This window comes from Ammospiza nelsoni, chromosome 15 (assembly GCF_027579445.1).
Source record: "Ammospiza nelsoni isolate bAmmNel1 chromosome 15, bAmmNel1.pri, whole genome shotgun sequence".
NCBI lineage: Eukaryota > Metazoa > Chordata > Aves > Passeriformes > Passerellidae > Ammospiza > Ammospiza nelsoni.
Window position 1 is genome coordinate 12,351,359 of NC_080647.1, and position 13,230 is coordinate 12,364,588.

The 13,230-nt window shown below is 48.7% G+C and overlaps 1 protein-coding gene across 2 annotated transcripts in view; it reads left to right on the top strand.

The window, feature by feature from the left end:
• The window catches only part of CD99L2 (CD99 molecule like 2), a 30,503-nt gene extending 18,489 nt beyond the window's left edge, over positions 1–12,014 (top strand). The window contains exons 4-11 of one of the 2 annotated variants that reach the window (XM_059482673.1): positions 412–507; positions 925–1,005; positions 1,945–2,037; positions 3,629–3,691; positions 4,728–4,766; positions 4,845–4,958; positions 7,411–7,476; positions 7,904–12,014. In XM_059482673.1, coding sequence (XP_059338656.1) covers positions 412–507; positions 925–1,005; positions 1,945–2,037; positions 3,629–3,691; positions 4,728–4,766; positions 4,845–4,958; positions 7,411–7,476; positions 7,904–7,968 — 617 coding nt within the window. In that variant the 3' untranslated portion in view covers positions 7,969–12,014. The remainder of the gene's footprint in view (positions 1–411; positions 508–924; positions 1,006–1,944; positions 2,038–3,628; positions 3,692–4,727; positions 4,767–4,844; positions 4,959–7,410; positions 7,477–7,903) is intronic. The other variant, XM_059482674.1, reaches the window with a different exon arrangement.
• Positions 12,015–13,230: the final 1,216 nt, after the last annotated feature.

Sequence of the window (13,230 nt, forward strand, 5' to 3'; positions counted from 1 at the left end):
CCTCTCTGTGCTGCCCTGCTCAGTCAAGGTCACTCACGGGCAGCTGCACAGGGAGCAGTGTCCCAGCCACTGGCTCAGTTCCACTGCCCCTTCTCATCTCCCCAGCCCTCAGGAGATGCTGCAGGTACCAGCAGGACTCCCCCAAAATGAATTACTCAGGGATTGCTGGGGCCGGGCAGCAGCCACAGCTTGGATGGGGACACTGGAATGGTGCCAGGCTTTCCTGAAGCCTTTGTGATAGGCCACAATTGAGCAGCAGAGTGGCTGGATGCCCTTTCCAGCTCCAGCCTGGCATGGGAGGCCCTGGCAGTGGTGCAGCACCATTGCACAACACCCACAGAGCAGGGAGTGTGCCAGCAGCCTTGTGCTGCCCCCACAAACAGCAGTGTAACCATCCCTTCTCTCCTGCAGACTTGGATCTGGCTGATTTCTTTGACACGCCTGTGGAGACAACCACCAAGCCAGCCAGGCCCACTCCCAAGCCCTTCCCCAGGCCAGGGAAGCCAGGTAAGGCAGAGCCCCTCCCTGCAGGCTCCAGCATCCATCCCCAGGGCACCCCGAGGCAGGGTGTCCCCATGCCAGCTGGGATTGTGTTACAAAGTCGGATGTAAGACTTTGCACGGCTGCTTTATTGATGTTGGGATGGCTGTACACCCTGCTCATACACCTAATTAACAGGCAGGTATTTTATTACATTGTATTAACTGGGTGACTTGTCTGCACTTTGGTATTCTGGGCTTGCTGAGTTTCCAGGCTCCTGCAGGAAAGGTGGAGGTGTTGAACTGCTGGAACGTGGCACTGGCCACAAACCAGAGCTCTGAGCTGGCCCAGGCAGCCCCAGTGGGTGGGGGTTTCCCCTCAGCACTCATCTGAACCCACCTTTCAGAGGATAACAGCATTTTGGGTTTTTTTTCCTCCCTTCAGACACTGGCTTTTGGGATGTCATTCGCACCACCACCACCAAGCAGCCAAAAACTACAAGAGCCCCTCCTAAGCGTAACCCAGGTGAGCATCATCTCCACAGCCCCTGCTGCTTCTGTCAGCTCATCCCCACAGCCCCTGCTGCTTCACTCCAGCTCTGCTGCTGGCACAGGGGAGAATTTGGGATGTGCCAGGGTGGTGGCACTGCCCTCGTCCTGGCATTTCCAACCTCTGGTCTTTTTGCTCACCTGAGACATCTCAAGAAAAAAACAACTATCAAAAACCACAGAGAAGACAGGACATCCGAGCATTACCCTGCATTTCCCAGGGGACCTCAGTGGTCTCTGGGCCATGCTTCATTCCCATGCTTGCTGGAAGGCTGTGGGCTCATTGTGCTCCCTGTCCTGGCACAGCCCTGTTGGGCTCCACTGGCAGACACCCACAGGCTCAGGGCACCCTGTCAGCTGGGCATTGTGCTGCCTGCCCAGGCTGGGTTTTGGTTGGAATCAGAATAAACTCAGGAGAGCACTGGTGGGAGGGCACAGTTGGCTCTGTACTGGGCTTTTAGCTGCTGTTTGTCAGGGACAATATCCTCTGTCAACCAGGCAGCTCAGGGGACCAGCTGAGCATTCACAGAGGAAAATAACTCCAAAGAATCAAGCCACAGCCATTCCAGCCAGCACATGAGCACAGTACAGCCACCTCCCTCCCTTCACTGGCTGGGCCCTCAGGGCACCAGTTTGGCTCTGACTTGTCCTCCTGGCCTCATTTATCTGATTGCCTGGCACTCCAGCCATGGGGACCCTGTTTCTGCAGGAAGGACAAGGTATTCCCCAGCACAGCAATGTGGGGACGTGGAACAGGATGGGTTTGGAAGATCTGCCATGAGGCCCCATAGCAGAATTGGGAAATGCTTGTGTCTGGAGCTTCATCTCTTTCAACAGTGTTTTTCCCTGATTAATTAATTAATTTCAGAGCTCCTCAGCCTATCACCACAATGCTAACCCTGGTCTTGTTTTCTAGAAAAGGATCCTATGGATTTTGACTTGGCTGATGCCCTTGATGATAAGAACGATAGGAAAGATCCTGGGAGGCCAGATGTAAGGCCAGGTGAAGGTAGGCTGACCTCTCCTCTCTGTCCTGCTTGCTCCAGCCCTGCTGTTCCCTGAGACCTGCAGGAGATCCTTCCCAGCCTGACACCATTCCCCCTAAAAGATGGGAAAAAGAGGAACAGGTGCTGCCTGGTCCAATGTCCTGTCCTGCCTGCTCAGAGTGGGGGCATTTCCAGAGGCAGCTTGATCCCAGGGAGGAAAGGAGCCTCTTCCAGGGAGGGGGGCTCTTCCTAACAACTTGCTCTGTGTCTATGTGCAGGTTTTTTCCCCCAGGGTCTCTTCTGATCCATTAAGTTGCAGTGGTTGTGTTGAGTTCCCCCATCCCCAAACCCAACAGCTCTTTAGCCAAGGGCATGGGCTGCTGGGGTTCACACTCACTGCCAAGGTGTAAATCTAGAGCAGGCTCACGTCCTGGCCTAACACACCCTGTGGGCTGGGAGGGATCTTTTTCCATCTCTGAAGTACTCCAGTGAATGAATCATTTGTCTGTGAGGATTGTTCCCCTGAGCACTGGAGCTGGGAAGCAGACTTTGCACGGCTGCTTTATTGATGTTGGGATGGCTGTACACCCTGCTCACATGCCTAATTAACAGGCAGGTATTTTATTACATTGTATTAACTGGGTGACTTGTCTGCACTTTGGTATTCTGGGCTTGCTGAGCTTCCAGGCTCCTGCAGGAAAGGTGGAGGTGTTGAACTGCTGGAACGTGGCACTGGCCACAAACCAGCACACGCATTCCCCCAGCACCACTGCTCCCTGGACTGCCTGGGACCTCTCCAGGCTCTGGCATAGTCAGGGCTTTCATTCTTTTCACACTCATTACTGAGCCCATAAATCTGATTTTTGTGGTAAGCTGATGAATAAGGCAGTCTCTTCCAGTTAAGGCAAAGGAAATCCTTCCCAATGCTCAGCATCAGAGGAGGAGCCTTTTGCTGTCTCACTGTTGGGTCTCTGCTCCCATCACTCACCTTGTGCACCCCAGGGCTCCCTCTGGGGCTGCAGCTGAGACCTTCAACAGCACCACTCATTCAGCTGCAGATTCACAGACCCCATTTCTCTGTACTCATCCTGCATTAATTAGACTTCCCCACTACAAGGTAACTTTTTCATGTGTACCAAAACATGCTGTTGCTCACTTTTTCCCCTGGACTGTTCTGTCCCTCTGGGAAAGATAAGGGTCAGCTCCTGCCTGCAGGACCCCAGGCCCAGCTGGTGCAGCCAGGGGCTCACTGATCCACAGCACACACAAACCACTTCTTCCTGCCTCCTCCACTCTCAGCCAAGGCTGGCCACCAAAACATTTAATGAACTCTTAAATTATCAGTCATCTGTGATTATCAGTCATCCTCACTCCTAAAAATCACCCATTTCAATAAAAGAAATAATACAGTAGCATTTAAACTAGTCAGTTATTACCTCTTCTATGACCTTAAAGTAATTCAGGGTTAACATCTGGTAAGTGTGAGAGAAGCAGTACTACTTTTTGACCAGTCCCAGTTGCCAAGGGGGGATGGAGCAGCCTGTGATCCCAGCCTCTGGCACAGCTGTGGCTCCCTCAGGTGCCAGCCACTGTTTGTTCCTGTTCCTTTTAAAGGGTTTTCAGACGATGACCTGGCCAGCATCGTGGATGGTGGCTACAGCCCAGACAAGAAGAAGGGTAAGTGCTGACCTAGGTATGGTTGTTTTCTGTAGCAGTCCTGGCTCAGGGCTACCCCAGCTCCTGGAAAGGGCCCTGTGCAGAGATGTGCTCACCTCTATGGTGGGGGCAAAAGGGATCTCAGCCATGGAGCCAAGGGAGAAGTTCTTGGCTTCTGTGGTCACTCTTGGTGCTAGCCATTGGAGGTGCTTGTGTTTGATTCCATGGAGGCTCTGCAGCTCCAGCTGCCACCAGGGCACACAGGACCTGTGTCTCCCCATCCCCCTGAGGGCACCCTGGTGCCATGCATGGCTACATGCCCTTGTTTGCTTTTCACCACATGACCACCAATGCCTGGAACAAGGGGGAAATCCAACAACAACCGGATAAGCTGTTCACAAGGATCCACAGCATTAAATATTAAAAGCAGTCACATAAAGAGCTGAACACCATGAGCCTAATCAACATTTAATAAATCCCCGTGCCAAGGACAAGACGCATCAGAGGCATTAACACAACGCTGACCTGCTTCCATAAATTCACATGGAAGTGACTCGGCAAGGACTGAGCCTTCCAGGGGGAGCAGCTTCTCCTCCCAGCCCAGTTTCTCCAGGGAAGGTGATATCAAAACAGACTTCAATCCAATCGAGGGTTCCCTGATGTGATGGAGCTCACCCAGTCGCCTCCCTGTGATGGCACCCTTGTGCTGTGTGACACTCTGACAGCCCTGCAGGTGTTCCCTTGACACTGAGCAGTGGGGGTGTGGGCAATTATGAGACACAGGCAGAGGTGCCCCATGCAGTGGATCCCACAAAATTCCCCACATGCACACACAGAGGGACAGGAGCAGCTTCAAATCCCTCAGAAGCAAACATGAGCAGCCCAGTGGAGTGTGGGGCAGCAGAAGCGCTGCGGCCCATGGTGGCATCTGCCCACGCCCAGGCCAAGGCTGCCCTGCCACCCCTGTCGCGTGTGTCCCCTCGCTGTGAGCCCGGCAGTGTGGGGAGCAGAGGGCAGGGAGGTGCAGGGCACTGATGGATGGATTGTGTCTCTGCAGGTGCCAGCGGCAACACCGACAACAACGACTACAGCGGAGGTGGGTGTGCGGGGGAAGGTGGGGCGGGAGGGAGCTGTGGGCGAGCACCCGTCCCTGAGCTCTCCGTGTGCCCCACAGTGGCAGAGACCGGGACAATCGCCGGCATCGCCAGCGGCCTGGCCATGGCGCTCATCGGGGCCGTCTCCAGCTACATCTCCTACCAGCAGAAGAAGTTCTGCTTCAGCATCCAGCGTGAGTCCTTCTCCCAGCAGCCGGGGCACACAGTGTCCCACCCTGAGCCCCGCTGCCGTCTCCACCCAGTGCCCCCAGCTGGCAGAACAAAGCCCCGGCACAGGTCACTGAGCCCCCCGTGTCAGCCTGTGCACAGACAGGAACCCAGCAGCAGTGGCAGCCCCAGGACCCACTGCCATCCCCAGGGCTCACACTGCCCTCACACCCCACACAAACACAGCCCCAGGACCCACTGCCATCCCCAGGGCTCACACTGCCCTCACACCCCAAGGCCAAACCATCAATACCAAACACAGAAAATACGAAAAAAAAAATCCCACCCCAAATCTCAGCAAGCAGTAAAAACTCACTGGGATGCAGGGAAGGGAACAGCGGCAGTGTCTGCATCTGGGGCTTCAGCCCACTGCACCCTCAGCAGCTATGTGACAATCATTGCAGTAAACTGCAAATTAAGCAGCAAAACTCACCATAAAACACCTTTTGCATGAGCTGCCCCTTAAAGCTGCTTGGTGCAAGCATTGCAGCAGAGTCCTCACAGTCTCAGCCCACAACATTCACCTGGCCATGCTGGGCTCCTGCAGCTCTTTATGAGAGGGAAGTTACAGGCAGCTGAGTTACAAGCTCTTTTTCTAAATTAATCAATTGAAATCTCCTGTGAGTCCCATTTGCTCTAGGGAAAGGGTGTTTGGGGTTGGAAATTTCTGTTGGGATCGTGCTATTTTCCCAGTTGTGCCTGAAACAAACAGCATTTTGGTAAATTAGATCAGCAGGAAAAGTCAAATGAATGTGATGGAATGAAACACTCTTGTACATTCCCCCCACTTAAATGATATTTTGGCAAGAATAAATAATAAAAGAAATGGAGTAAAGGCTTTGATGAGGAGGGAGCTGAGAGACACAAAGCCCCAGAAAGGCAGCAGGAAATTAAACTTAATTATAAAGGAGGATTAATTTAAGTCATCAGACATGGCATGCTGGGCTAATGTCAGGCCTTAGATGCATTGCAGTGCATGACAGAAATCTAAGAGTTGTCAGCCACTGCTTTTTATTGAAAAACATAAATTGCATTTGCTGTTACTCCAGCAAAACACATCTGACCACTCACTTGATGCACAGAGGAACAGGCTCACTTCTTTCTCTGTCCTTCAGCTTTGAGTCTCTTCAAGGAGCATTTGCTGGTGATTCCTCTAAAGCAGATGCACAGCACTGCCTAGAACTCTGCATCCTACTTTCTTTTCTTACACCTCACCTGGTACTCACCAGCCATGCCCTGGCTGTGGCTCAGCCTCCTCCTGTGCCTGGGCAGGGTGGCAGCTGTGCCTCTGCTGCCTCCACAGCTTGGCCAGCTGCTGCCTGCAGTGTCCCTGCTGCCATCAGGGCTTTATGGGGGTGCAGAACCCTTTTCTCCTGTGTCTTGGAGGCAGCAGCTGCCCCATTGCTGCCCAAGGCTCCCACCACACTCCTTTGGCCTGGTCCTGGCACCATTCCCTGCCTCCCTCCTTCACTGGGAGATAGCAGTGAGCCCTGTCCAGAGCTGGTGGTGGGGCACAGCCAGAACCTGCCACACCCTGAGCTATATTTACGTGTGCAAACAAGTTATAGATGCCTACAAAGTGTGTGCTGCATGGCCTGATTGCCTCAGGCTTCATTTGCAGACCAGCACCTGAATCCCCTTCCCTGGTCCTTCTCCAATGGATGCAACAGCTTGCACAGCACTCCCACCTCTGCCTTGCCCCACAGCTGTCCCTCAGAGGAGCTGCTGAGGATGCCTGAGGTCCTTGGCACACCCCAGCCTCTCTTAATTCACCTCCAGCTCTGAGCTGGACCACCTCTTTCTCCTGCAGCCCCCTTTCTCCTGCCCACCCTCCTGCAGCCAGCCCTGCCCACCAGTGCCCAGCCTTACTCCATGGCCTCGGCTCCACTTGTTGATAACGTTGGGAACTTCTTTGCATTTAAATAAGGGACTTACTCGGGATTTGACACCCCACTGGGATCCTGCTTCATCACCACGGCCCTGCTCTGAACTGCTGCTTGAAGCTGTGCATAACTTAGCTCTTAATGAGGCTGTGACACATCTCTGTGCTGAGGCACACAGCAGTCCTGTCCGGGAAGCCTTCCTCCCTTCCCCTCCCGCACTCCTCAGAGCTCAGCTCCTCAGACAGGAATTAGCTGGGCTGTCTCTCGTGATAAAGATGAAGCAGGAGCCTCAGACAAAAGAGCTGCTGCTGGAGCTGTGCCTGCCAGGAGCTCCATGGGCACTTTGAAACCCAGCAAGTCTCAGCACTGGCTGTAAGTTATGGATGTTTCTGTGCTGCTGTCACTGCAGAGGAGGTTTCAAAAAGGCATCTCAGCTGTTACAGCTCTGTGCCCATTACCTGAGTTTTTAAGGCATCAAAGCAAATAATTTCACTTTCTACCCTTCCCCTCTCACTGTGTTTATTGTGTTCCTCAGAGGGACTGAACGCCGAGTACGTGAAAGGAGAAAACATGGAAGCCGTGGTGAGCGAGGAACCCCAGGGTGAGAGCCTTGCATCCCTTACCCTGCCTGCCTCCCTCCCCTAAAACAGCTTCACCCAGGCACTTCCCCAAAGTCCCCGCTGCTGCACGGAGCTGCTGTGTCCCTTTGATGCTGGCATGCTTAGGTGACGCTGCAGCTTTTGTGGAACACCCACCCCCGAGCTTTACCCCTTTAGTGCACACAAAGGAAAGGCTGCAAAGAGCCCAAGGAGCTCTGCTGAAAACGATGGCACTTAACATGGAGCTTTCGGGTAACAGCCACTGAGAGTCTGGCACCAGGGAAGCATGATCCTTCTGTCAGTGACAGACAATCAAAGCTGCTGCAAAGGCTTTTCCAGTGTCACACACAATCAGCCAGTGCTGGGGTTGCTTGTGCCCTGGTTCCATGGTGTGCTATTGTACTCATGGTTTTTTTTCTTTCTCCCCAGTTAAATATTCAGTCCTGGAAACGCAGTCAGCAGAGCCACCAAAACAAGACAGTGCGAAGATATAAAGCGTGACCCAGGGCTAGAAACTAATCAGTCAGCAGCAACAGAGATCTTAACGTGCTTGTAATTTAGCTTTTAATTTAATTTGACTCCAAAGCTATTTAATGTGTATTTAAGCTTGAACTGGCTTTTTATTGCTGTAGGCTTTAGGGTTAGACTGGTAGCATGTGTTTATTTTTTGTGAAGAGGTTTATGTTTACATTGAAGCAGTAGTGTAGGATTGGTGTGCAGGTGGATGGAAATCCACATGAGGTGCTTCAGCTGTGGTCACTTTTCAAGAGCTTACAGGTGTGAGGGCAGTGAAGTGCCTGTAAATAGCAATCCAAAGCCAAACCCTGCAAAGCGCCTCAGCCACCTTCTGCCTTCAGCTCCAGGCAGTGTCACTTCAGTGGTGGGGACAAAGCTGCACATTCCCTGAGGGTGGATCACAGTCCTTTGTGTAGCTACACCTAAAATGAAGTGCCTATGGTGGGTCCTTGTGTGGGGCCTTGGGCTGAGCCAGGTGACTCCCTGCTCCCAGATCAGGAGTTGCAGATGCTTCACCACCACCCAGAGCTCAGCTTGCAACCAAAGGACCTGATTTTCACACCAAGTCACAAATACAGTTGATGTGTGTGCAGTGTTCACCTCTAGCAAATGTCATTTGAATGCTCCACTGTGCTGCAGATCAGAATGGAATTGAAGGGATACAGTTTGTCTTAAGCTGCACCAGGGGAAGTTTAGGTTAGACATCAGGAAAAAATCCAGTGAAAGAGTGATTGGGCACTGGAATTGTCTGCCCAGGGAGGTGGTGGAGTCACTGTCCCTGGACTTGTTTAAAAAAGACTGGATGTTGTTGCTATCTTATCACTGTTGTCTCCTTATCACAAAAGTTCCATACCTTCTTGGTGGACAGCTCCTCAGAGCACTGACTCTTTCTTCTTCACAAAGCACCCAACTGACTCCAGTTCCCCTCTCAACCAGCCACTCTTTTACAGCACTCTTCTTCTCACTGGTTACAGCTGTGGCCTGTTAAAGTCAGGCCTGCTCCTAATCTTTGATAATTGGCCCAGCTGCAGCTCCTTAGGGGTAAGATTACTTTCTACACTATCTTTATTTTCTTATATTCTATCCCCCCACAGGATGTGGCACTCAGTTGATGAGGAGGTGCTAGGTTAGGTCATAGGTTGGACTTGATGATCTCAAAGGTCTTCTCCAACCTAGTTCATTCTGTGATTCTGTCTCTGTGACTTGAGATACCCACATTGTCACCCCAATTAAAGCTGTGTGCATATGGATGCTTTCAAGGACAGGTTCAGATCTCAGTCATACCAGAACAAGTGACTCATTTAACCCAAAAGAAAATAAACAAAGCAGATATCTGTTAAGACCTGCAATGCAACAGAACTCAAGCTTAACAAGGCACAGTCCCCTCTTTTTATCAGCAACTATCAGGAGTGCTCCCAGGCACCCAGAGGCAGAAAAAGGATTTAAGCTTCACTCCTTGTGTCACTGGCTAACCTTTAAAATAAGCAGTACCTCCTGAGAGGACAAATTCTCCATCCCTGCAGCTGCCTGGGAGCACTGGGCTGTGAGTGGTGCTCAGCAGGACACTGGGCTGCACTGGGACAGTGCTCACACAGCCCCTGCCATGCTGCTCAACTGCTGCCTAGAACTCACCTTCACTGCCTTGCAAGAATTTCTGTTTAGATTTCTAATCCCACCCCAGCAACCTTTCTGACTGCTGCTAAAATATGGATAACTGCCGCTTTCCGGTACATTTTTCCAAATCAATGATTGCTTAAAAAGCATGCTCTCAAGTGAAGGAAATTTCACTTCACATGGTGTAACAGGTACTCACTATTTATATACCAACCTGAAATGGGAGCATTTTGTACAGGTTTGCAAATTCTGTGTTTTGTGAATGTGTGTTAAGAAAACCAGTGTATAAATTCACAGCTTTCAGGTAGACATGACTTCAGAAGGCCTTGCCAGGAGGTGAACGAGCCCAGGAGCATTGCTGTCTAACAGCTCCATTTGGAGTGAAATTGCCTAGTAACTTGGTTAAGTATTTTGCAATAGCTGCACAATTCTTTATGCTCTTTTGAACACTTGCATTTTTAAAGCCTTATACTAGCTCTGGCAGAACAGCTACAGTGGTTTATAAGGTGCCTCACAACTATTCAGAATGCTTAGGCTACAACAAAACTACTCTGAACTACTGCTGCTTTGTTTTGTAAATGTCTGGAATAGGAAAGAAATGTTGATTATTGGCTGAGATAATGGAAGCTTAGGAAAGAGATGGGATACACTGTTTGCTTACTCCCAGAGAAGGGTTTAATGGAGGAAGTGCATCCTGAAGAGTTTGCAGCAGGAGCTCAGGTGCCATCAAAGCCACACAGCTGAGTTTGTGTATCTCCAGTCCCAGCACCAGCATTGTATTTTGTTCTTAGCCAAACACAATTGAAATCTGTAGCATGAAATGTGTTTTCTGTAAGTTATTGTAGATGAAGTGTTACAACAGGGCATTGATGATCACAGGAGCTGTTTGCCCAGCTTAGATCTAGTGCCCATAATTCCTCCTCTCCCTTTGCCAGTGACTGTCAATAGTCAGTGTGGTTTAAAGAGTACAGCACCTACCCCTCCCCTGGGGAACTCCTCCACTAGGGCACAGAGGGAGCACAAGTCTAATTTAAAATACTACAGGTCACAAATTTAACAAGGAAAGGCAGCAAGGTGTTTCACTGGAACACCCAGCCCAGGTTTGGGACTCAGAAGCTGCTGCTTTGCTCAAGGCTCTGCTATAATGCTGGTGACTGCTTAAAAGTTACTGTAGTGTGTAGGTGTGTGGAAATCCACAAATGCACAGTGAAAGAGAACTTCCAAAGTGAATAGTGACAGAATTCAGGATTTCTTTTTCTAGGATTTCAAATAGGAAAATACTTGCAAATTCTGCAGTAGAGAAATTAGGCTTGGCCTTCTCTTCAAAACTGAACAAAAGTCAGAGTTTTGGTGGTAAACATCAGCAAAGGCTCAAATGATTTTTTATTGCTGTTTGTCCCCTCTTCCATCTGAACTGCCACCAGTCTCTGAAAAACAGGGAGTTTATATCATCTATATTTTAGTCATTATAGCAACTGAGAGGTTTCCTGTGTATTTTCCTGGTAGTGATCCAAGTTCTGGAACAGCTGACCCAGCACTGACCTCTACTTTCATTTAATTACTATTTATTCACTTTAAATTGGGATATGGATTTTTAAAAAATCCTGCATTTAAGCTCTGTATACATGGCATGAACTTTCTTGTCCTTTATTAAAAAAGGCAATAAACCACTAGAAAATTGGTTTGCTTTTTTTTTCATGAGTCCAAAACCTATATATAGACGTCCTGAGAGTTTTTGTACTATGTATGTTGTGAGCTTTTTTTCTTATGACACCTCACTTCTAAAGCTATTTTAAATGGCAATAAAATGATTCAGAAAATGTTTGTCAAAGGTTTGACAGAGAAAAGAGAGAATTGAAAGAATTCAGTTGGCTCTTTCCGTGTTTTTTCTTTCAATTACTTGCATTTTCCTTTGGCAGTACTTCGTTTCAGATTCCTCAGCTGAGAATACTCTGACACAAATTTCAGATCTTTCTGGCACTATAAACTCAGTCATTTTCAAGCAACCCACTAACGAACCCTTACAAGTGCTCCACTGTCATCCTTAACTACTCATTTGTTGTGATAAAAGTGGAATTAGTCCATAATGTTGCTTCAGACTCTGAAAAAGAAGGATGAGTCGGCAGGCTGAGCTTTAAAAATTGCTTCTCTAACAGATGAGGCTGAGGAACAAATGGAGTTCAGAAACAAGAGAGTTGTGAAATTAGAGAACTCTTTCTTTTGAGTGAAGTTCTAACTTAGAAGCAAGACAGATTCCTTGCTGCTGAAGAAGTGACCTGTACCAAAGGAAGGTTGAATGTTACTGTAACAAAATACATTTTGTTAATGTGTGTGTCAGGGTCACGGGGGTAAAAACCAGAATGTAACTACCTTTGAAAACACCAAATAAACCAAGTTGACTAGAAAGACATTTTAGACTTGATTTTTTTTTGTGTTTTTTTTTTTTTTTCCATTGGAAGTAAGCTGCAAGTGTTTGGCTATATCCTTATGGTACATCACCTCTTCTCTAACTACACTGAATTCTTCATTTAAAAAAGCAATAAGAACTAGATAGTGAGAAAACAAATACCACTATGAAAACTTTAATGGTGAAAATGGAGTATTTGCATGCACACACACTCTCTCTCTCTCTCTCTCACTCTCTCCTCAGGTCATCAGCAGCTAAACTCAAGGCAGTGCCTGAGGTTTCCTGCAGTTTTTCTTTACATTTTCACACCAGTAGGATAAATCTCCCATGCAGTGCACACTAAGCTTTGTATCATGATGTGATTTTTGACCACAGTCAAAAAAGGTGGTTTATATTTCAAACTAACTGCTTCTGACTCATGTTTCTTAACTCTTTCCCCCCAACTGCCCAAGATCTGGCAGTTGAAAGCTATCAATACCTCTTAGTTCAGCAGATATGGTCTCAGCTGGACATTCCTTTTTGCTTTTTACCATAAACGTTTCACCTGGGGAATAGTCTGAATTGCCCATTTTGCTGTGTCCTCTGTTGTGAGGCTTAGTGCACATGAATGAGAGCTCTTGATTCCTTGTTTTCAGCTTTCAGAGAACCAGATGTTCTTGGTGTTACAACACAGCCCATGAATTAGTACAGCTTCTCTTGGAAATGAAAGCAATGAAACACTTCTTGTTTAAAGCTCTAACTCCTCGAGAAGGAGGGAGCAGAACCAGGCAGTTAGGAGTGTTTACTGCCTTTAAAAGCCTTCTTCCATTTCAAGGAAACAGCAAAAAAATTACTTATCTATACAGGGGAAAGAAGTGTAAATTCAGCTCTGAAACAGGACTTAAAATGGCAAAATCTCTGATGCTGATGATTCACTTAACTTACTTTACAAGCAAAAAATGTGTCAGCTGGTTACCAAGGCTTCCTCCCCTTCTGGGACACTGGATTCAGGCTGTACCCCCTCTCATATGCCACTGAGAATAGGAAAATCCTGCAAGCCAAATGTAAGTGCTTGCTGTCTTTGCACATTCCTTTTATAGTGAGCAGTCAAAACCAAAACCCAAAGCAGAAGATGCAGTGTTTGAACCAGAAGTTAACAGCTCTGTCCAAGGTGCAGACAGGGAACAGGATTCTGCTCATCCCTTACCTAGCTCAATACTGCCTTATTGAAAAAGAAAAA